At 38.4% G+C, this 25400-nt stretch overlaps 1 protein-coding gene across 1 annotated transcript; it reads left to right on the top strand.

The window, feature by feature from the left end:
* Positions 1 to 19158: 19158 nt before the first annotated feature.
* Positions 19159 to 23884, top strand: LOC127358233 (CMP-N-acetylneuraminate-beta-galactosamide-alpha-2,3-sialyltransferase 1-like). The gene is made up of 7 exons (XM_051391200.1): positions 19159 to 19438; positions 19957 to 20220; positions 20330 to 20526; positions 20700 to 20879; positions 21523 to 21568; positions 21654 to 21773; positions 22789 to 23884. Exons 2-7 carry the CDS (start codon positions 19990 to 19992, stop codon positions 22954 to 22956), a joined length of 942 nt encoding a protein of 313 aa, XP_051247160.1. The 5' UTR covers positions 19159 to 19438; positions 19957 to 19989; the 3' UTR covers positions 22957 to 23884.
* Positions 23885 to 25400: the final 1516 nt, after the last annotated feature.

The following is a 25400-nucleotide window of genomic DNA, read 5'->3' as shown; positions in this document are numbered from 1 at the left end:
CCCTCTCTCTCTCTCTCTCTCTCTCTCTCTCTCTCTCTCTCTCTCTCTCTCTCTCTCTCTCTCTCATGCAAATGATAGTTCGTAGTTAGTTAAGAAACCGATAGCTACAATCACAAGCTTCCCAGGCTCAAGCAGGTGTCTGTCTGTAAGCAGCAGATTTATCTTACCGATCCTCCCCACGCTATACTGCAAAAGCCCTGCAATATAATAGTGTTTTGCTCAAAGTTGAATATTTTCAACTTGTGGAAATGGGACACGCAAATGGGGCGCGTGTTCCGGCCAATTTTTCATTGCCCGTGGCAAATTTCCATCTATTTGAGTCTTTGCATTGACTTTGTTTCTAATCTTCTTGTGCAAATAATTCTATTTGCATTTAGTGGGAATGCACCATGAGAGTCTATGGCCATGCTAATGTCTCTGTGAGGCCATCCTCAGGCACAGTGGTGCTTTAAACTAAATGCTCACGTCAGCATGCTCACAATGACACCAAAATTACCAAATTTAATGACAATCCATGTAATAGTTGTTGAGATATTTTACTCAAAACCAGAGATGTGAATTTCACGGTGTATCACAATAGTCATTAGGATACATTTTGAATATCTGTTAAAAAAAAGTTGTCCATCCAGTAAAGATATTTCTGTGTGGGCTAAAGTGTGGAAGCAGACTGATTGACCAGCCAACTGCCCAACACTGCCATCCCTATTGGGTGCTCCAATGTGGCAAATAGAATAAAGGAGCTCCCTGAAGGCTGTATGAAATGAAGGCTAATTTCAGCTGATATCATGTCATATTTGAGAAACATTTGAAAAAAAACGGACAAACACTATATGTATAGGCATGTCCTGTGCTGCCCAGTCAGTGACAGAAAGGTTTAGTTAATTCATGAGTGTGGATGGAGGGCACAAAAAAAAAAAAACAGGGAGTGAAAACAGCACACAAAGGACCAGGTGCTACAGCAAATGAATGTCCATCACAAATGTATTCTTGTGTCGTGTTTATATAAAAAACATCTCACTGTTTAATGAATATGATTAGCCTTACAAGCAACTCTCAGTCAAATGAGATTTAATTAGACAAGTGTTCAATCAGAACGATGAAATCAGCCTTGCAAACACTCACTGCTCTGGCACCTGAATTAACACCTACAGTACATACATTGCAAGTTGCCTTGATTGATTCTTAATAAAACAGGAGGGAGGAGGAAGGAGCAGCTTGTCTCATAAATGTCATGTCTTTTTTCCCCGTTTCTGCTTGTCATAGCCTTGACTACAAAAGAAAAAAAACTATGAAACATTAGTGTGATGAGTTCTTGGCTGCTATTTAATTAAAACGCAACTGCATGGTTTAACCAAAGACTTAAATGGCAATAGTAAAAGTTCCCGTGCTTTGTAATTCTCAGACAACACTATCAGGGATGCCTCACACTACTTTAATTAGGAATTTAACTCCTTACATGCCACAGACAGGCCACCTGTTCATACAGACATCAAGCTTCCTTTGCATACTACTCCCTGCTAAGAATAGGGGTAGACAACACAACATTGTCACATTCATTAGTGAAGTTTATCATGCATTGTGACAAATGTGCACGCTGTGAAGCCTGAGCATCTGAATGAATAATGTCGTGCTAATAAATATTATCTATGTAAATTAAAAGGACTATGGAACCAGAAAAGCTACATACTGTATTTTTTTCCACACATATTCATAAATTCCTCCTTTTTCAACTCTGTGGTCCAGAAACCAATGTTCATGCAACCATGTAGCCTCCTGTGTGAGAGAGAATGTGCTTCAAACGTCTGGTGAAGTGCTCAGGTGCATGCATCCACTCCTGAGAGTAAACTTACATTTACAAATGTACATTGTTGTGTGCCCCAAACACAACTAGGGGGCACTGCAAGCAATGCCTGAAGTCAAATCATTTGTGTTACAGACACCATTTAACAGGGGGAACTGGTTAATATTGAAATAATAAAATATAAAAAAATACTACTTGCATGCTCTATTAAGAATGATATACTTTAATTAATTAAGAACATAATTAATTGACTCAGGTGTATTTTTTTGTTTAACATGTCATATAACTGTGATTCACCATGTCTCATAAAAGTCACTGGTATCTATCCAAGGTATTTAAGTATTTAAGAATTTAATCTCTAGATTTTTCCATTGCAAAGTTGTAAAAAGAACTAGAGAGAGAGCTGGTGATGAAGCTAATCTACCAGACTACCATCAGCACTGATTCAAAACAACCTAACAGAATTAAATTAATTATGAATCAATCATAAAATCTATATTTAGAACAGTGAATAAATGAATCAAAAACCCAAAGTAGACTGGTCAAATAGAGAGATTAATACACTTTTATTGGGATGAATGTTGGGAACAATTATTGCCAAAGCGTTAACAATTTGAAAACAAGAAAGAATAGAAAAAATGCATTTGATAAAGAATACCATTCTAATTAAGAAAAAATGTCATTAAGAATGCATTTTCATTAAATACAATAAGTAGATGAATAAAAACAACAAGAAAATGCCAATAAACAGAAAAATTGTGAGTGAGATATGGATTTGTTACATTCATTGATAATGTTTTAATGTCTCAGTTTGCAGTCACATTTTGTGCAGCTATGTTTGCCTCATGTCCTCCTCTTAATATAATCTTTTGTATTTCATGGTCATGTAACTCTTTAAAGTTTGGAGTTATTGAATTGCAGTTATTAAAGAATTTCAGTATTTTTCACATTTTAAGAGATCATCTAAACAGAGTATGAATTGGTTGACTATCTCCACTGTGTCAGAAATAAGAAACAAAGAACGATTCTGGCCAAATACAGGCTCAGTGACCACCAGCTATCCATAGAAAGTGGGAGACGCAGACTGATGTGGCTGCCCACAGGGGAGCGTGTATGTGCTCACTGTTCAACAGGAGAAACAGCTGTGGAAAGTTCTCTTCACTTATAGATTTCCACTACAGGGAAATTAACATGAACTATATATGTATCTGCCTGCTACAGCTCGAGGGACTCACAATGACAAACCCCCTTTTCTTCTTTTTTGTTAACTTCTGACAATATTGTTGACATTGAATTGTACTTCATTATTTGTCTGTTGTTGACTATACAGACGTTGATACAACTATTTCAGTATATTGAATCGTAACACAAGTTAGACATTATGATTTTCTCTAACTTTTCTCTTTTTAAAGCATGCCATGTGAAATTCATTTTCTCTGACTCCAACTGTTGTCTCGTCATCTGCGTGTTTCTCACTCACCGACGTAAGTTGCAGTTTTTATCAGAAGGCACAGATTTGATTGGCAGAGTAGCATCACGTGAGATGATGCATGTAATTGGACAGCCGTTTGCCTATTAGGGACTTCAGTACTAGGGGACTGAGCTGGTGGATGGCAGGTTAACATAGGGGGTGTATTTTGGTCATTTTGCTAACAAGTGGGGTGGCACCCCCCTCAAGTTGCCTATCTATTATCTGTATCAGAGTGCCAAATTGAGTTTTTAAGAAAACACCAGATAAATTGAATTGAAAGACAATTTGCATATAAACCTTTACACTGCTGTTTTTAAAAGACACAATTAGTAGAAGTTGGATGTTCAGTTTTGCTTAAGGAAGCTGTATTTTTAGCACTACAATTGTTGTCCCATTCAAATGAATAGTTGCTTTATCATCTGCACCTGTACTGACTGTTGTATACAGGCTGGAATGTTCATGTGAACGTGACACACATAGCGAGTTCATCCTGATGCCCATAAATGTGTTCAAGTCCAGCCTGAGGCTGTCACTTTGAACTAACTGCTAACGTCAGCACACTAAAGGGCTCACAATGACAAGGTTCGAGGTTGATCAAGGTCATTTACTTGTCGTAGCACACAACTCAAGGATGCACAAATAAATTAAAGTTGCAATTCCTTCATGCTACACACACATAGAACATAGCAGATAATTAAATTTAGATTACACAATATATAAAAAAGATTATAACCAATTAATCTAAAACAATATAGGAATATATCTTATATTCATCTTTACATAAAAAGATTGACATTTACATCCATATTGACTACCTCTGAGCACCAAACATCATGTACAGAGGATCCAGGATGCTGATGAAGCAGGTCTCTGTAAAGCAAAACAGTGCAGAACCTCATTTTTTTTGTCACTGATTATCTTTCTCATGTCAGGATATAGTGAAAGTTTCAGCAAATACAACAATATATATATATATATATATATATATATATATATATATATATATATATATATATATATATATATGTTACCTACTGCAGCTTCATTTAGAGGTTTAGCATTGTTGTGGCCTCACATCAGATAACTGCATCATTGGGTTCTGAAAATCTTTATGACAGCAGACCAGGAGAACCTAAAGCCATCACTCTATCAGTTTATCTCAGAACCAGAAGCACTAATACAAAGAATGATAAAGATTGACTCAGCAGGCACACCACTCAGTGGGGATGATGGACACTTAGCTGCTTGGAGCCAAACTTTGAATAAGGATGTGTGTCCATGTTGAATGGTGGAACATTTTTTCTTCAGAAAAGCCAGTCTTATTATCATATCATCCATAAAGCTGTGTTGCTGGGATGCTGAGTTCTGGGCAGTGGTGCCACAAAGCAGGTTTCCAACCACTCACTTTCTTTCTTGGTGGTTTGACCCAAAGAAATAAAACAACCAATGACTGCTTTGTCTTTATAATCAGGGTTATTGAAGTTTCACATTGCAAGCAGGTGTTGAGGTCACATGACCTGAGAGGTGTCTCACATGCATTGTCATTTGTGTGCTTAATCAAGGTGAAGGTCAGGTGACTCACTGATCAGGTTTCCACCTGGTATGGTTAATTCCAGTTGTATTGTAAATGTTTTTACAAGCTTCCCACAGGTCTAACCCCACATGCAATGGTTGCATGAGGAATCAGTGCCAGTATTGCATATTGATAGTGAATGCATATTAGTTTCTGTTTTTGTCTGAACGTGATCAGTTATAAGGAAGCCAAATTATGAACCAACCCTATTATTAAAAATAGCACCTCAATCTGCTGTGAAATCTCTTTATGAAAAGTTGTCAGCCATCTTGCCTCTTGTGTGCCTCTTAAAATATCAGTATTACATTTATAACACTTTGGTTTTTTTTGTTTACGTAGTCTAACACAGCAATGTTAATTGTGTCCTTAGACATGTCTCATTTATTTACAAGATAACTGCTGTACCCACTGTATAGTATCAACTTCATTGTCTTCATTGAGTGAGTTTAGGCTGAAATTACTAAATGTGTTGATAATACTACTGATGTGGCAAGATCACAAAAAACCCCACCAGTGCTGTACGACACAGTCTGTGAGAAATTTAAATAGAAATTGTGAGCAGCTTTGTGAGATGAGAGGGTACAAAGGCAATCACGGGCCAATTATTGCCACAAATGGACTTCACTGGGATTTGAGAGTAATTAGGAAGGACTTCCCTTAACTAGACCCATGCTGTCTAATTCCTTCATCCACAGAGAGCAAAACTGGTGAAGCAGCCTAATTTAAAAGCAATCTCCTGGTCCCATCAAAAGCCTGGGATTTTCATTAGCATCTTGTTACTGCTCAACAGCACTGCAATTGCCTCTTAATTGGGGGATAATTTTGCACTTATTTATGGAATAATAATCAAGGATGCGTGCAACTGAGCCTAGAACAAGGTGGAAATGGGTACATATTTGAATCATGTGAGCCAACTGAAAGCCTGAAAGAGAAACCTTTGCTAGGTTCTGTTATGACTTTTGAACAAATAATGCACACAGTTAAAGTTGATAATGTCTATAAGAACAAGATTAATCATGTTTACAATGAGCATGCTGCCAGGCTGATGCAGGTAACATTTGCATTGTCACCATTTTGCTTAAGGTGGTAGCACGTTAACATTAGCTAATTAGCACTAATTAGTAAAATATAGCTGAGGCTACTGAGAATATCGGTATTATAGGTGCTTGGTCATAAACCTTTGATCGCCAAAGTTATTACAATGTATCTCATGGGGGACATGAATATTTGTACCACATTTTGTGCCCATCCATCATGGTAGATATCAAAATATTTCACTTGACATGTGAAAAAACATCAAGGATGATGGCGCTAGATGAAAAATTAAGAGGAACACCAAAGTCAGTTGGATTCATACCTCTGGGGACCGTGAATGTCTTCATTATAATTCAACTAGTAGTTGTTGAGATAACAATAATAATAATAATAATAATAATATAAGGCAAATTAATTACATTCAAAATATGAGTGTAGGGAGAGATTTGTAACAATAACTGTACAAAAGTGTAGAAAAATAACAATCACACTCAACGGATAGTGCAACCAGATGAACTGATGACAAAAGATCCACAAGACCTGACATCTGCCATTAATACAATGCCAACTGAAACATAATCACTTGTGGGAACATGTGACATGTTCACCTCTGTTGTACTAGTCAGCTGCCTCTCCTCAGAGCCCATTGTGTGTGTTATTTTCAGTATGGAATCACACCCTTATTGACATGATACAAAGTCTGTTTGCTGGGAATGTCCCAACCTTCCAATCACAATACAAAACTATAAAAATAATAAGTTGGTCACATGGATGCACTGCAAGGCAGAAAAGAATGGCTAGGCCTTCACTGGGCTCCGTCCTAATTGCATCCCATAGATCAGGTAGACAGAGCTAGAGCCAGAACTAATAGAGCACGGCTGGTTCTCCCGCTGGACTTGGGCGATTCCCCCTCCATGACTGATGGATGTGTCTCAGTAGAAGAGCCTGGCCCTTCTGCTACAATCACACTGACAAATAACATTGGATCTATTGGATCAACCTGATGAAAAATATGAACATGTATTAAATGTTCTGCTGAGAGGCAAAGCATACAGGAATGTGCTTGTCTAATCATTTCACTGAAGAAATGTTAAAACCTCTTGAGGGCCTGATGTGAATGTTTACCTGCTGAGACAGCAGTAAGGCCTTGATAAGAAAAAATATGACAGTTCTGCAGTTTCATCCCTCGACTAAGTATTAATTAGCTCAGCTACAATCACAAATATTTGTTCATGAGTGCCAATAGATGCCTAATTCATTTGTATCTGCTTTTACAGAATCTCCTATATAAGCACTATTCAGCTAGCTGTAAAAAGAAAAAGAGAAAATTCAAGTTACACACAGCAGCATTGGGGAATATAGTGCAAAAAAAGAGTACAGTGTACAAATACAATCTTATCACCATCAAGAATATTGCAAAATATAATAGAAATATAAAACTATAACAGAACTGAAAAAGATATACACTATATGCAATGTGCAAGTACAATGGTGTGCAGTGCAGTACAATGGTGTGCAATTCAGTTTAAAAAACTAAACAACTAAACTGTACATGTGCAATTACTGACAGCATACAGCTATGCTAGCAGCTCTGTGAGGCTGCACTGAGGCACATCACTCCTTTCAGCTAAATCAGCATGCCAAGATTCTCACAATGACATTAACATACTGATGTTTTGCACATAATATTTAGCATGGTCACTATCTTAGTTTAGCATTTTTCCAACGCTAACACTTGGTAATTAGCACCAAACACAAAGCACAGCTGTCAAGTGTCATTAGTTTTGCAGGTATTTGGTCGTAAAACAAAGTATTGGAATGTTCTAATTTTGACCTGATGATGACGCAACCAAACATCAGGTCAAAATTCAAAATTACATAGCAATCCAGACACAAGTGGTGGACAAACTGACCATAACATCTCTAAAGCCACAAGCATGGCTAAAAATTCAACTATGTTTCAGTGAAGTCACCAGTTAATGACTTAAAGTATGTGTCATTAACAAAAAGCTCCTTTTAAACAAATCTATATTTATATTTAACAAAGGATCAAATTACTTTTTGTAATGTGAAAGGGGTTGGCCGTAACGGAAAACCCACAAATCACCTTAGTTCTCTTTAGCTTCACTCGTTGTCTTGGTTTTACAGCTTACAACTTAACTGTACCATACAAGATGCTGTTAAAATAGCTGATTCTGGATGTGATGAAAAGGTTGCTTTCGGGTTGCTGTAGATTGTATTGATTTTTGTTTGGAAGAATAAGAGTCGCAGGGCTTCAGAAGTTTGTGGTGGATAAGCGAGCATTGGGGTTGGTAGAGCCAGAGTGAATGAAATGTGAGTAGTAGGTGGACCAGGCAGTGGTGAGAGCTGTAGTTAGTCTGTGTAGGATTGGAGATGCACTGTCAGACCAGTTTTCTTGCTGAGTTTTCAAGCTGGCGTTTACAGGATTTCATTTGGTAGAGTTGTCTTTTGGGATGGGGGTGTGGATGTCAATGACCATTCTGATTGCCAGGTGGTTAGAAATGTTGAGGTTGAGGCTGGAGAGTTGACGTATTGTGAGACCCGATGAGCAGGCTGTGACCCCAGCTGTGGTTGGGGAAGTCAATATGTTGAGTGAAGCTGAAGCATTATAGGAGTTCCAGGAAATCTGTGGCAGACTTTCAGTCCGAGTCATCAATGTGGATATTGAAATCACCTATGAGGAGAACAGAGGGTGAGATGGCACATAGCTGGGTCAGAAAATGGGGTTTGGCTTGGGGGTGGTAGATAACAGCTGTAACCAGGGGAGTGGGACCAGAAAGGATTGGATGGAGTTTGGGGATGTGAAGTTGCAGCTAAACAAATGACCAGAGCCTCTGTGTGTAGGATGGTGTTTGCAGAGTTATCCTGTTTCTTTGAGAATGTCCATGCAGTCCGGTCACAGGTTATTGTTGAGTTTATGAAGATCTGAGGCAGAGTACAGCGGCGGCATGTCCAAAATGGAGAGCGCACAGAGTTAGGGTTGGCTTGTTTGGAGAGTGCTTGCACAGAGCTAGTGTTGGCTTGTGACTGAAAGCACAAGGTGTCCAGGGGAAGAAGAAGCGATATGCACCCCTGGAGTGTCCACAGGATAGCCCACTGCATAACATTGGCTGGAACCAACAGCGCAGTGAGGAGGCAAACGTACTCGGAGGTGGTCTGTTAGTCTTGCACCTGCCCTGAGGATGGTGGTCAACCTGGTGCAGTGGTGGCTAGCGGAGAAAACCAGACAGAGCCTTACAGGGCTTACCACAACGGGACTGAAAGATCTAGGGAGGATAAGCCGGTGGGCTTGTTGTAGCTAGCGATGTGGCAGGCCAACCGCCCCAGTTTCAGGATGGCGAAGTTATGCTGTCACTCCCAGGAGAACTTCAGCAGAACTTCATGGCAGGTTGATTTTTTAAACGCTAATCCAATCCAAAAACTAATCCGGAAATTAAAGGAAAGTGGTAGCATACAGCCACCAGCTCAGAGGAAACTTTACCGGTCAAGTGGTGGCATAATAATGTTCTACAGCCCCATACGCAACAAACTGTGATGCACTGTGTGTTCTGACACCTTTCTATCAGAACCAGCATTAACTTTTTCAGCCGTTTGAGCTACAGTAACTTGTCTGTTGGATCGGACCAAATGGGCCAGCCTTCGCTCCCCACATGCATCAATGAGCCTTGGCTGCCCATGACCCTGTCTCCGGTTCCCTGCTTTTCCCTCCTTGGACCTCTTTTGATAGGTACTGACCACTGCAGACCGGGAACACCCCACAAAAGCTGAAGTTTTGGAGATGCTCTGACCCAGTCGTCTAGCCTTCACAATTTGGCCCTTGTCAAAGTCATTTAAATCCTTACGTTTGCCCATTTTCTGCTTCTAAAACATCAACTTGAGGACAAAATGTTCACTTGCTGCCTGATATATCCCACCCACTGACTTTGTCTCATGCCTGTGGGAATGTTGGATGCTGTGGGAGTGTAGCTGGTAGCCTACTGACTTACATGAAAGTTTATTGTTACCAACCTAAGCATAGAAATAGATAATACATTTATTCATGATGTTTTTTCTACGGCAAAACCCCCATGTCTACTGCAAATGACTGATTAAGATTAGATATAACTTTAGTACCAGTACATCAACCAATCAATTTAGCATCTAACCAGGCATGGACCTATTGGAACTATTTTCTTGGAGGAGCTGCTGTCCAACACAAACTGGGGAGTTAGCCTCTTTGAGCCGCTAGCTCAGACAGTACCACATGTTTGGTAGTGCTTCTAGCGACCTAGAGATCCAGCAGACTCTCACTGTTTGCAGCATGAACATGGAGAGTCTGACAGCAGTTGCTCATGGCTGGTAAGCTCGGTCAGCTCTGACTATCGGCAGCTGTATTCTTGCTTCTGTGAACTGTGGTCAGTCTGTCAGTCTGCCGTTACCTGTTGTTGCTCTGCTCGGTCCTCGCTCAACTCAGATTTCACCCCATTCCACTACAACTGTTCACCAATGAAAAAAGCTGCATTGTATTTGAATTACTGAATTATCTTAAATCCTGCAGAAAGCTGTATGATAAAGCTGTATGTGTCACACCAGGGTCAGATCCGACACTGACACACACACACAGACACAGCAGGAGTAAAGCTCCTACCTGCAGATCCTTTTTAACTTCATTGTTGTAGAAGAAGCGACACTCCGTTTATCCATGAACACAATTCATGAGGTTATTATAAAGATCAGCTGTAGGTGTGATCAGAAATGAGCAGAGGAGTAGAATTGCTTGTTGACCAGCGGGAGAAATACACTTCGGATATACACAGCCAGGCTTTCACTTGTAGTGATGCGCAAATTAACAATGAAATAGAAGCCTGGAATTGCACTCCATCCAAAATCCTCCTGCTCTCCACTCGCTCCTGCTCTGCTCACAAGCTCATATTCTTTCTGCATTTCTAAATTTGCTGGGAGGGAGGGAGGTAACAGTATTTAGGGGTTTAGTTGCACTTTAATGAGCCTCCGTCTGGGCTTTAATTTCAAATAATGAAGTATAAAGTATACAGCTGTTAAGAAAACTAGAAAGTAAGATTTAGATATTCACAAAGCACCGTCATTATTATGACTCTTTGGTGCATAACAAAGAGGCTTCAGTCATGAAACCTTGATAAAGTCCTTTTTATTAAAGTGCAAAATCAAAAATCATTAGGCAAATAATAGGTCCTTGAAGGTACAAACATTTGTAGAAAAATAAAAAAAAATAGGTACCTGCAGGTAGCTCAGCTGGTGCTTGGAACCTTGCATATTCAAACACTTTTAAGAACTGTACTTTTACAGTATTTTTTAGCTTTTGACTTAGCTAAATTTACCATTAATATATTTGTTACAACTAGACTATTATCTTCTGTGCATTTTGCCTGCATTTGTGTAACTCAATTTCAGTACTGCACAGTAGAGTGCACTGCATGTTCACAAGTTGGCAGAAATACTTTCATTTACATTAAAGGCAAAAACTGCACTTTGTCTACGTGACTACGGCAGACTGCATGTGCACAGAAGCATTTCATACATGCACCAGGAAGAGGAGGAGAAGGAAAAGGAGTAGGGGAAACGATAGCTGAATAGTCAAGGTGTTCTCACGTGAGAGCTGGTAAACAACTTAGGTTGTTTTAGGTCACAGAGGTCCTCAAGGAAAGTTCACCTCCACCAGTAGTTCACCTGGTTCGCTATTAGTCTTAATGGATAATGTCATTTTGCAACATATACATTAAGAATAATAATGCAAACATCACTTAATTGTGCTTGAAGCAATATTATGTAAGATTTGATATCTGGTGTGATTTGGTGCCCCCAATGCAATACCACTGTGTTAAACACGGCATTTGTTTTGATTACATTTCTTATGATCAAAATGCTGCTAACACTGGCAAACATTAAGCAAGTGCAACAACACAATACATAGCAAGCCAGCTAATATTACTGACTAGTGCAGCAGCAAGAACCTCCAGGTGAGCTATCCGGGTGCCTGATATGCCACTATGTGAGTGCATTAACTGTTACAGCAATAATTGAACAGAACAAATTAGCTACTATTAAAAGTTTATATTTTTCAAAATAAACAACAACAATGTTATTATCAGTTTTGATTTTCCCAGCTGTACTGGAAATGTCCCTGAAGCTGAGGTACATATCAACCCTAAATTTTGTGTACAATAACATCCCTACTTAACACAATCCATGTTAAACAGAATGTATTCCTATATAGCATTCCCTATACTATAAAAGCCAATTTCTACTACAACAGACTGGACCTGTCTCTAGAGGACTCAGAAATGTGTGACTACATGGTTGGAAACAATTTCTTTGTGATCTGTGGATCTAAACCTACCCAGAAACTGTTCTAGCCAGATTATGCAGCCCGAGCCGCTCTGGTAAAACACTGCGGACAGCTTGTACAGTCATTTGTGTATCTGTGAAGAATGGGCTCGGTGGGTTGACAGATGGCTGCGTTCACTAAACCACACTGCAACTCCATCAGTTGCTGCGATTGCATCATCACCCATCAGTAGAAAACAATTACATTATCATTCATGTCATTAAAGATATTACGTTACCACCTATTCAGGAAGAAGCTTAGTTTTGTCATCCATGACCAAGATCATTCAGTGTGGCTCTGGCATGACCGCAGATTCCAATGTAAATGCCTGTGCTCCAGTGTCCTGTAATCAAACCAGGGAGTCAGCCCCAAGTGTGAACCTATCAAGATGTCACCCATTGGTCTGTGGAGTACCATTTTGAAGCCTCGAGTGTGCCTTCATGGTCGTCACCATGACAGTTTTTCAGAGCCAGAGGAGGTGACGTACTGTGAGTTGAGCTGCTTTCATTGGCTGCGCAGTTTTAACTTCTCCATAGTGGGAAACAATGGACATGCCCAAAACTTTATTGTTTAATTTACTCTAAATGGGACCATAATTTACTAAATGAACATTATGCTGTATAGAAAAAGACTTGAAACTAGACTATAAACTCAATCAATTGAGAAGTCGGGTTATTTCTCCAAAAGTTGCCCATGGAGCTGCCCCCTGCTGGCCATTACATAGAATGTAGGTTTAAGACACTTCATTTCACAGACCCGGAAGCTCTGTCTATTATATATACTGTCAATGGTACACAGCTAACCCTGAGTGGGCCTCTTTTATAGTGGGGATACTTATTATTTCAGACACACTACAAAATTTAACAGACAAATTTAGAACACTGGATACAGATTATGGAGTTAATTGTATTGACTAAATGTTGAACTGTTTGTGCTTTATAATATTACAAACTGCAACTGCTGTCAATGTGCTGATCCTGTGACCGGTTTCATTATCAAAGTTACATAGACAAAACAAGCTTTTCCTTCAGGCTAAATTTATTTTATTTTAAATCGGTCTCAGAGGAAAAACAGATTACATAATTTGTGAATACACATTCATTTTAGCAATAGGACTACAGTATTTGTTTTCCTACAGGCGAGTATATCCACGCACATATTTTGCCATATCGATGAGCAAAATCCCATAACCCATTCCCAACCACGTTTATTTTCAATATTCTGGATGGCAAGCCCCAACAGTCTCTCTTGTGCCACGGCGCTTGTTCAGGAAAATCTGCAGATAAATCATCTTTGCACTTGTTGATACATACATTTTCATAATCAGATTTCAACAAAGCTTTTTGCTGGTGTCATGACCCAAAGCCTCTATGCCACCTCTTGCATGCCACGGGACCTGCGTGTCACCTGTGCAATGGCAGTGTGTTCAGCTAATCCCTAAACCCCTGTTCCCTATTATTATGTGTCTTATTATGAAATATAATTTATAATATATATAAAAAATCTGATTTTCCAAGCCCATCTTTCTACTTTCCTGCCAGTTAAAACATCATTCAACACATAAATTGTCAGTGTTGGCTGGCCTGGTCTGCCACAAAGCTGTGGAAATTAGCTTGCTAACTTGCTTGCTAGCAGCTTGGTTGCTTGTTAACTCACAAAAACTTTATTGAATCTAATATGATGATTAAAGATATTTAAATATAAATGTAGTGATTATTGCATTTTTAGAATAAGAGAAACTTGTGTTTTTTTTCAAACAGCGGGAGGTGACACCTTAATTTAATTGACACTAACACGAACAACCAGAAATGAAATCAAAGAAAGAAATCAAATTGTTATGAGGCGTAGGTAGTCGGTAAGCCAGTAGTGTTGCATGTCTGCATAAATGATAGTGAGTGGAATGTTATATGGTAAAAGAAAAACAAAGACAGAGAGAAGAGTTTCAACTTTCTTTCTCCATCATGGCACAAGTTAGGTGCACTCTCACAGTACTGCACCAGGCCCTGGTATAACAACGACCACAACCACTGTTCATCTACCAAACAAAACATAAAGACAAAGAAGCAGTCCAGCAGCCACTCAACCACTGAACCACAGCACCAGGAGCTTGCTTGCACAATGGACAGAAGAGGTAACCTTAATGTGGAATATGTCCAATCAATAAGATGCAATATCACAGGGCAGTGGTTCTCAAACATTTTCCATTAATGTATCACCATTGAAATATTGTTTCAGCCAAGTACCCCCTGACCAGTGAACAACATTTCTGGTAGGAAAAAGCCTATATAAAGAACTGCAATACAGTGCTGCACCATCAAGTGTCTGATTTATGAAGAAAAACACTTCAGTTTAAATGTTTAGAATCCATCACTAAATTCATGGCAAACCAATTATTTTTTGTTTGTCATAATGCAATAAGACTATCACGGCATTGTAGTTTTATTGAACTGCATCTTTTTGATAAGTGGCACTTATAAGCGGAAACATGAGCTTGTGGGTTTCAAACAATTCAAAAATGTTTGTGATTTAAGGTTAGTAAATTACAACAATTGGCATTACTGAACCCACATTAGTATCTGTAGTTTAAAACAGCTCATTCTAAGGTAACAAAAACATAATGAAAATTACATGGTGAAAGGTTTGGAGTCCTTTGTGCCTGGCACAGATTTAAGGGAATCTGGATTTACCAGTCTGCATCTTACCAGTAGCTTGAATCACATGAAAATAAATGAGTAATGCAATGACAAGCCATTATCAGGAGGATGAGATCTAATGTAGATTGTTTAATATTTTCATAACTGGAAATCATTTAGCCATGTAATAAGAACAAGCGTGAACAAACAGCTGATGGGAAGCTGATAACCTTTTGGTTTTGCTTGGACATGGGCCAGGATTCCTTCATCTTGGACGACTTCTTACTTCCTTGTACATGAGAGCTAGGGATTTTATAGTCTGCCTCAAGGTATTGTGTACCTTAGCCACTTAGTTGCCCTTTTCTGAGAACAAATTTTTGTTTGAGTCTCACTGTACAGTTCAGTAGGTTCAGCACATAAACCTTGTATCCACCACATCAGTTCACATTAGTTAATGTGTTCTAAAGTGGGCAAGTTAGTTAGAAAATGTAATCATTTACACATTAAATATTACAGATTAAAAAATGATTACAGTTATGAAGACATGTCTACTTGAATAGGGGAAGATGGCACTTGGGTAGCTGGCTGTGTGCAGCACTGAGGCAGCAATGTGGACTAAACAGAAACAAGGAAAAATCAATATCTACGCTGTAAATGAAACTGAGGATTTAAGTTTAGTTGACTTCAGGAATAATTTTGCAATAAGTTTGCTGTCCTGCTGATGGACAGCAGGGCTTCAACACTCAAGAGAGTGAAGCCTGAGAGAATCGGGAAAAGAGTGGCTGTCTAGCCATGAATTGCTACAAAGACCCGAGCTGACAGACACAGAATATAGCCTTATATTGTTGTTTGAGGACAAGATGTGTCTTCTTGATAAACTCAATAAATTGGACTTACTGGATGCATTGCAAACAGAAATAAAAGACTTAAAAGAGACAATATATGTCGTGAAGTTTGAAATTGACGAACTGAGAAATAGTTATCGTTATATGGAAAAGAAAAGAAAAGAAATGTCTGAAAGAGCGGAATAAAACTCGGAGAGAGAGAGAGTGTGACGGAACGGTACGCCTTTCTTAATACCCCAACAGTTTCCAAGGGTGATAATGGAGAGGAGAAAAGTGCTTCTTCCATTTATCACCAAGGAAAAAGACTGTCTGATTGCAGATTATATGTGAATGACGAGTTTCTCTTGACACATCTCTGTTTAAACAACACATTTATTGTTATGCCTACGCTTGATTACCATCAGAATTATTATTTTTCTCTTCTCTTGGTTTTTTCTTTGCTCCCAATCCCGTAGCTCTTGTGTTATCCTTTCTTCTTTAGGAGATTACAGAACCTTTTCAAGTACTATACAAAAATGTCTAAATTACTAATTCAAGCTTTAATTGTAATAGTCTAGCTGATAAAAAGAAAAGGGGAGTTATTTTTGGTTGGCATAAAGATGAAGACCACAATATATTATCTTTACAAGAGACTCCACTCAAACAGATGAGATTAAACGGAAAAAACAGTGTGTGTGTGTGTGTGTGTGTGTGTGGGGGGGGGGTTCCCATGGATGCTCAAATTCCAAAGATGTAATGATTTTGTTAAAAAACAAACTGGATATTGTGGTTAAAGAAACAATAACACATGATGCTGGCAGATTTATTTTGCAAGATATAGTAGTAAATAGCCTGGATTTTGTCTTCATAAATCTATATGTGCCCAATTCTCTCTAAAGATATTTAACACATGGCATTGAATCACCTGGACATTTTAATGAGGAGACAAAGAGAAACAACAGGTCATAGATGGCCTGGCCACTGGGTGCACAGCTGTATAAAAAGAATAATGAGGGTGAAATCCCGGTGGGCCGGTCGCTCTGTGAGATGTTTGAGCAGTCAATTATACAAGGAAAAGAGCGAGAGATGCGCCGTTGGCCCACTTTGATTCTGCACCGGCCCACATTCTCCTCAATAAAGTTAAACTGTTAGTCTGAAGGCGTAGGACAGAAGATAACAGGAAGAAGATTTGGGTTTGGCTACTCGGCTGTTCAGCTGTACTGGGCACCTTTTGATGAAACATGTTCAACTTTCCATGAAGTCGATGTGCTTTCGTTAATTGATCCATCACAGCCAGGATGGGATGGGACATTAAAAAAGTTGATGTGTTACCACTTTGCATGAATCTAGCCTTGCAGACATTTTTCTTGCACAATAATTTAAGGTTGTGGTCGTTTAACTGATTAAAAACAAGCTTCTCTAAAATTTTACTTAAAAATGGCAGATATGATACGGGTCTGTGAGGCATCTAAATTGTTTCTCTTCAGAAGAGATTTGACCATGGCAGAAGGGCTAGCACCCATCTGAAGCGAATAGTTCACAATGTTCAGTAAATCTTCATCAACAGTTTTACAAAAGGATGTGGGAATATGGTCTAAGGAGCACATTGCAGGTTTTAATTGAGTGATAACTTTGCCAAGAATCTCAGGACAAATCTCTCCAGTGTTTGCTCACATAAAAACTGAGGTTCTGAGGTATTGAAATTTAACTTTGATCTAATCTTGTCAATTTATTTCTGAAGGGGACTGCAAATTCTTCACATTTGGAGTTTGTAAACATTGTTAGGCTTCAGCATAACAGGATAACCCCAAAATCCAAACAGTTAACACTTTTACTGTTTACAATGGTTGAAAAGAGGATTTTGGCAGTTATTCCAGTTGATCAATTTTGCAAAGTGTGCCTGTCTTGCATGTTTAACTGCCTTGTTATAAATGATCAGCTGTTCACGGAATATTTGGTAATTCACCAGTGATTTCTTTCCATGGTTTGACAGTTTCTTTTTATACGTTTAATTTCCTCATTTCTCAGGGAGGTGTCGGATTTGCGTTGATCTTTTCCAGTTCTAGTGAGGCTACTTTTTTCAAGGGTTAACCTTAGTTTACTGTTCATTAAAACTATCAACAATAAAATCACATGATATTCTTTGCTCCAACTCTGCGATTTTCTGTCCAAGACAGACGCAGCTCTCGCAGGCCACTGCTGAGGTGAGTGGAGGCGTAGCTTCCTGAGCGTATGCTCAGCTTGTTTCTCTGATAACTTAAACTGCAGTAGCCCGGTTGCTGAAATCTGTGTATTCTAAAAAGGTTTATTGTAAAAATTGGCTTAACACTGGATTAAACTCTAACTTTAAGGGAGAGCCTCTGGCGGGTAAAACACAAATGCTGACATATGCGCAGTCGTCAACCTGTTATATGCACTTACAGGTTTAGACTGTACTCCTTATAAAATTATTTACAGAGACCCAACAGTTCCCACCATGAGCAAGCACATAAATAATGGATATATTCAATAACAGCATACTACTATTATATTAGAGTATTAACATTACACTTTTTATTTATTATTAAAATATTATACTAATACACTAATTCATACTAGTTACTCATCCAGATTGTGGGTAAAATTAATGTGATTAAAACCATTGCAGTGCAAAATATACTGACGTATAACAGGTAAAATAGTACTGTTAATATAATGTTTATACTTCAAGTTTCTGCTGCAGAACTTGTCATGTTGTTGTTACTGTGCGCTAGCTTCATTTGCATTTTCATTTGTTGTTCACATGTTACTTGTTGATATATTCTGGATTTTTCCTATTAACAAATATAGCTCTCACAGCATGAGGCAGGATGCATCAGAGAAACAAGATGCACTTTCTGGCCTCCATTCAGGAAATATTTGCAATGTGCAAATGTAGGCAGGGATAGGCAAAAAGAGGGAGGCGAAATATTCTCTAAATGCTGAATCACACAGTGTTTTCCTTTTTCTAGGTGTCATGTGGTCTGTGTCCGTTGAGTTCACTTCCTCCAGCTCTGAACATACCGAGTGATTTGTATTATTTTACTCTCTTACATACTCCACAATCTCTACAGCCACTCTGATGTGTCTGTATTGCCCTGCGTGTTTGATTTGATGATGATGGTGATGCTGTCAATGTGTGCCAGACCTTTAATAAACATTTTCACTTCTTGTGAGGGAAGTTGTTATTGCCTTGGCCATTTATGAAGACAAGTTATGACGTTATGATGACGTGCTTTTATGTGTGCTAGAACTGACCAGTGAAAACTGATGTCACTTTATCCTTTTTTGTACGTGTATATTAGACCTGGTGGAGATAGAGCTGATGTTCTTTTCCCTCTTCTTATTGTTTTCGCCACAGTGTGGAGCAGGAGGACGCAGAGGAGGACCGCATAAAAATTAGATCCAAATAGAGACGGAAATATATCATTTTACTGGTGGTTATTTACACATTTACTGCATATATTATTCACATAATGAGAGAAAATATCTGAACATTTGCACGGAAAATGTTTCATCATAGCATTTGTATGGATTTTGGACACCTTTGCCCAGGCCACACCTCTCCACACCTTCACCACAGATGTACCAATCCTCCTCTGTAAATACTTCTTCCTGGAATTTATAAAACATATCAATCGGATCTTAACTGGAAACTCATCATCACCCTCCGACGCTCTCTGTTTAACTGGAGTAGATGCGGATTACTCTCTGATCAGGTAGGACCAAAATATATATTATAATCATTCTAAAATAAATAAATAATAATATAATAATAAAAATACAAATAATAATGATAATGATAAATGATCTTTTTCACAGCAGTCATTTTGGCATGAAATAGTAGGTTACCAATGATACTAATTACAGTTTTGTTCCATTCAGGTCAAACAGAGTCAGGGTGCTGTTATTATACATGTCAGCTCACTGGAAACTGGTTCTACCACATTAAAGACGATGAAACTTTATTTAGTATAATTGGTAACACCTGTGTTTACCCGACTATTGCATGTCAAAATGGCTTCTGTGAAAAAGGTCTATAATAAAGTTTTTGTTTTTATAATTACTGATGAAAGAAATAAGTCATACTGTGATGTTCATTTGATAAAGACTGGCAGCTGTATTTGCCTGATAAAAAGATGAGTTTATGTAGCAAGCTATTATTATAGCTTATTAAGAAATCACACCTCATTCATGACTCCAGACTCACTTGTGTATTTCACCATACACTTCACAGATCGTTTCCCAGTCTCATCATCACTCTGCCAAGATGAAATCAAAAGCAAAGGTTCTCATTTTCCTGCTCTGTATCACTGGCATTGGTGTGTTTTTGAAAGGACATGTTTCAGGATATCTCCTCCAGTTTCAGGACAGAAAGCCCTGTGCTTGTGACACTTGTTTAGTAGAAGATGAGTGGTTATTGCAGCGTGCCAACAAATCTGCTGAACCATTTTTATCAGCAAAACACAACCTCTCAGAGTACGCTTTCAACTGGTGGAAGGTAAGTTGTCACCATGCAAGAAAACAGTCTCTAACATTCTCATCACTGTCAAACTTTGTTTTCCAAAACAACTCATAACTGGTTTAATGTCTGTGTTTGGCATGTTCAGTGCTTACAGGCTGAAAGGCGCAGCTACAGTTTCTACAAGCAAACAGTGGACAAGCTGTTTCAGACATTCCCATCCAGTCCAGATTTTATAGAACGAAGCCCTGACCGCTCCAGGACTTGTGCTGTGGTGGGGAATTCTGGTAATTTGAATGGATCACATTATGGACGTCTGATAGATTTCCATGACGTCATCATAAGGTAAATCCTCCAGCTAAGGAATGTTGTTCGTAACCTGTTTTTCATCTGTGTTTGGACAAACAAGGACATTTTTTCCTCAACATCAAAAATGAAAAGTAAAAATTCAAGCAGTCCCCTAAGAATGTATGCATAGGAGACTGACATATATGAATATATCCATCTGTACTATTTAGAATGAACAGTGGTCGTACCAAAGGCTATGAAGCAGATGTTGGGAGCAGAACAACTCATCATATCATGTATCCAGAGAGTGCCATGGACTTAGATACTACCACCCATCTTGTGCTGTTTCCATTCAAGATACAGGATCTTGAGTGGCTAATGAAGGCCACCACCACAGGATTTTCTGGAACGTGAGTCCTTTTTTTAATAAACTTTTCAAATTCATGAACTATACTATGTGATCATTTGCCCCAGTATGTAGATCTCTAATGTATATTACTGCATGCAAATTCGCTTTGGAGAACTTTAACTGGCAAAGCTACAGCCTCAACCAGTTGCAAAGATGGACCGTGTGCATTTGCCTTGGGAGGGGATGGTTGGGGGGGTGCCTGAAAATCAACGTGCCTGATAGCAATTTTATTGAGAACATTTCTTTGACAAGTCTAAGCTTAACCATCCTAGGATAAGGTTTCATATTAAAAATATCTGCTTTAGTTTAATTTAGAATACCTATTATATCGTTTTTCTTATTTTTTTTTTTTTTTTGCAAAGTAGTTCCTTGGAGGTTGATTGTGGGAGTTTTGATCTGTTTCTGGAGTCAGTAAGGAGCTGTAGTAGCAGGCTTTGGACTACCTCTATAAAGGAGGACAACAACTCCAAACATGTAAACATTCTTTGTAAAGAGAACAAATGAGGCTCATCAACGTGCCTGATAGCAATTCAATTGAGTACATCTCTTTGACAAGTCTAACCCTTACCCATCCTGGGAAAGGATTTTTTTAGTAAAGTAGTTCCTTGGACGTTGAGTTTGATGCTTCATTGTATTTTCAACAGGTCGTATGTGCCAGTAAAATCAAAAATCAAAGCTAACAAGGATTTGGTGAGTATTATTTTGAATACAATTGACAACAGACTCTACTGGCTGAATAGGTAATTGTTTAAAGGCTCATTCTGATTCATAACAGGTGATGGTGCTCAATCCAGCGTTCATGTGGTATGTTCATGACATCTGGCTGGAAAAGAAGGGCAGGTATCCATCCACTGGCTTTATGGCTTTGGTTCTTGCCCTGCATATTTGTGATGAGGTAAGTTGTGGTTGCAAATAATGGAAGTATTTGCTCAGCCATCAGACACCTAATCTTTCAGTTTTTACATATTATATGAAAATCTCCTGGGCTTGTTTACCAGGCAGATGTCACTTTGAAGGAATGATAGATTATTTTCATAGTTACTGACATAGATAGATACACACTATGTGGAGTGTACAAGTGCCTCTGTCATTTTGATACACAGCAGTACACTGTTAACTGAAGTAGACCAAAAGTATTTTTCTTATTGGTTAAAATCTGTGCCAAAAGTTATTTTCTTTCTGAATATATAGAAGAACACAATTGTATTTTTTATTAAATAAGATGTTTATGTGAACCTTTTGAAATGTGAAGGCCAATAACTTTATTTTTTCATATAAAAAAACACATCAGCTTATAATCATGGGTGGACACCACTATTTAAACTCACATGAAGAGAATCTCCAGAACTATGGCTCGACAGGCAATGTGTTTTTTGCTATTGTCTTTATAACGACAGGATCGTGGGTCGTATAGCACTGGATATTACTCTATCTCAACGACTAATCTCTCCTCATTCATTGTTGTACACACAAGCGATAGCATGAGGTGAGCCTTTTTTCAGGTGCAGTAGTGCTGGAAATAGGACAGTGGCGTGAAGTGACGCAGAGCTGTCTCCATGGAAGCTGGTGCACGTCTACCTGCAGCCAGTTATGAGAATTATACATAAATAAAAGGGGCAGCTGTTTTAATCAGCATTAATGCTGTTTTTTTTGCATTCCAAAACACACCTCTATTGTGATAGTCATGGTAGACTGAGTTTAGACACAAAAAGTAGATGGTTAAAGGTCTATCTTTACTTTTGCCATGTTGACAGTGACCTCTTGTCAGGGAAAGGTAAATATTTTAGGCTCTTGCTGTTATCCTGGTGAGGACAGTCTCAACTGAATGAGGTCTAACCAAGTTTTACTTTCTTCTGCCATTTCGATGACAGCTTAGGTTGGTTATTATATGTTGATTTTTGTATTTCCAGGTCGACGTGTTCGGTTATGGAGCAGACAAAGATGGAAACTGGAGTCATTACTGGGAAAAACTCCAAAACAAAAAGTTAAAAACTGGAGTACATCCGGGATCTCATGAGTATGGAATTATCCAGAAGCTAGCTGAGCAAAAAAAACTCAAGTTTTATACCGGGTTGTGATCTTTCTCCAAGCATATTCAAGCCTTGATAGCAGATCATTTACAAAGCAAAACAAGACTAAGAAGCCTAGGCTTTAAAGCTCAATAGACAACTCTGCTCTGACTGACTCCTTTGCTGCACACATTAACCCTTTGTAGGCTAAAACTGTGATCTATGGAGAGGTGAAGTAAAGAACTGAAAACTGTTGAGGTTGTTAAAGATACTCAAACTGCTAAACTATTAAGTGAAAATTAATCACATTGAAGGAGATGAAGGGTAACAGCTGTTCTAAGCAATTTTCTCTGTTTTTATTGTTTATTGTTTATTGTAATTTTGTGATGTTGATGGACACTGCTGCAATGCAATGTGCAACATCAATAGTCGAGCTTGTCAGAGATGAAAAAGAGCTTTCTATTGAAGTACATGGCAGCATGTTATAATGCATTGACCATCAATTGTCTTAATGTGATGACATTTCTACATACCTATTTTGTCTGGTATAAGATTGACCTAATAACATCTGTAACTCAAAACATCTTTTCAGTGTGACCATGATAAAAAAAAAGTCCTTTTGAAGCTTTGTAGAAGGCAATAGTAGAAGTACATGAAGTATTTCCTCAGCAAACAGACACACCTAATCTTTCAGTATTTGCATATGAAAATATTCTGGGCTTGTTTACCAGGCAGATTTCACTTAGGAGTGATAAGTTATATCCTACTGACTGATAGATACACACTGTGTGGAGTGCTTCTGTAATTTTGATACACAGCAATGTACCGTTAACTGAAGTAAACTAAAAAATATTTGCATTCTTCCTCAAATAAAACTGTGGTAGGGAAGTACTGAGCACTTTTGTATTTCCTGTATGTGTTACTTGTTGCTGTATACATTTTAATGTTAAGCACACTGAATTGACCTGCAATTAAATGATTTAAACTTTGCCTCAAATATGGTTACACATATGGTGTTTCAAATGACTATGAAGTTGTATCACAGATATTTATGGGACAGCTTCAGAAGATAAACAAAGTGAATTCATTTGTGGGCATAAAATTCATTAATTGCTATGCAGATGCAAATTAATGTCCAGTGTATCCTTTAGTCTCTCTTGCCTCACTGAAGATAATAATAGGATGTCCAAACATTTCTTGTAGTTGAATGACTTCAAATATTAAATAAGGTATAATAACCCCTTCTGGCCTCAGCTCTAGCAGTATTAATAATTTCTTATCTAGTCCGGGTGCCTTATTTAATAACGTTAAAAAAGAGGCCTGCAACCTAGGTGTTACTTTTTACTCTGAGTTGTCATATGATGCTCAGGTGACTAAAGTGGTGAAGCCCTGCTTTGTCTAGCTAATCAGATCTTTACTTTCCTCTGCAGATCTACAAATTGGTCATCCATGCTTCTATCTCCTTCAGATTTAACTATTGCAAAGCACTTAATTCTGCTATCAGCAAAGACTGCAACTTATACAAAACACTGCTGACAGGCTTTTTACACTTTCTAAGAGAAGGGACCACTTCACACGAATCATTGCAAGCCCATCACTGGTACCGGTACCTGTGAGTTATAGAATTGATTTCAAGATTTTACTGCTTGTTATGTTATGTGCATTCTTTTGTACTGTATTGCACCTCAGACAGAGGAGAGAATGCAAGAAAAAAGTTTAAAAAATACAGTTAGACATATAAAGGGTTTAAAAAAGGCAACACCCAAATTAAATTATCAAAAATAGAAGAAGACTGTCAGTTCAGCGGTCCTGTATTACATTGTGTTTTGTCTTCATAAAAAGGTTAAATGCACAAATGTAAAGGTTGGGTGCAGTGTTGATTTCAGTTCCCACACATTGGCCAACATTTCCTTATTGGTTTTATGTTCTAATATATCATCCATTAGCATGCCTGAATCACCAGCCAGCACAGAAAACAAGGACAACTCATTCAAACCAGAAAATGATTAAGTCAAATTAGATCCATTTGATCTCTCCCTTAGAAAAAATTCCTACTTATTCAGATGGAAAATACCAGCTCAAGTTTGGCAGTTCTTAGTCTGCAGCAAAGAGTGTGAAGAGGTGCCACACAACTTAAACTCAATAGAATATGTTATCACCATTACTTGCCTTGTTCTTTATCACATTACATGTAAGCATTGCACCTTTAAATATTAGCAAAAATTGCTAATTAAATCAACTGCTAAAGCATGCTAAAGAAAGAAGGGTTTGCTGCCTGTCCCTGACAGGCGAACTTCATGTTTAACAACCAGTATGAAACTATTGTGACATCCCCCTTTGGTTTGTTGAGTACTGTTCTGAAGCCTTAAGTTTGGAGTTTTGGCTGTCGCCATGATGGTTAGACAGAGCCAGCAGAGGTGACGTACTGCCGGGTTGAGCTGCGCTCATTGGCTACACGGTTTCAACTCGTCCGTAGAAGGAAACAAGGCGGCTCGCCCGGTCACCCATGTACA

Source organism: Dicentrarchus labrax, unplaced genomic scaffold, assembly GCF_905237075.1.
Source record: "Dicentrarchus labrax unplaced genomic scaffold, dlabrax2021, whole genome shotgun sequence".
In the NCBI taxonomy this organism is placed as follows: Eukaryota; Metazoa; Chordata; class Actinopteri; family Moronidae; genus Dicentrarchus; species Dicentrarchus labrax.
The sequence above is the reverse complement of the archived record's forward strand: the minus strand, read 5'-3'. Positions and strand labels throughout refer to the sequence as shown.

What these genes read in the sequence shown, in the direction of transcription:
- LOC127358233 (XM_051391200.1), top strand. Translation starts at nt 19,990, where the DNA reads ATGAAATCAAAAGCAAAGGTTCTCATTTTCCTGCTCTGTATCACTGGC. An exon ending in ACCACAGGATTTTCTGGAAC is followed by an intron (nt 20,880 to 21,522) that starts GTGAGTCCTTTT and finishes TATTTTCAACAG; the next exon opens with GTCGTATGTGCCAGTAAAAT. An exon ending in CCCTGCATATTTGTGATGAG is followed by an intron (nt 21,774 to 22,788) that starts GTAAGTTGTGGT and finishes TTGTATTTCCAG; the next exon opens with GTCGACGTGTTCGGTTATGG.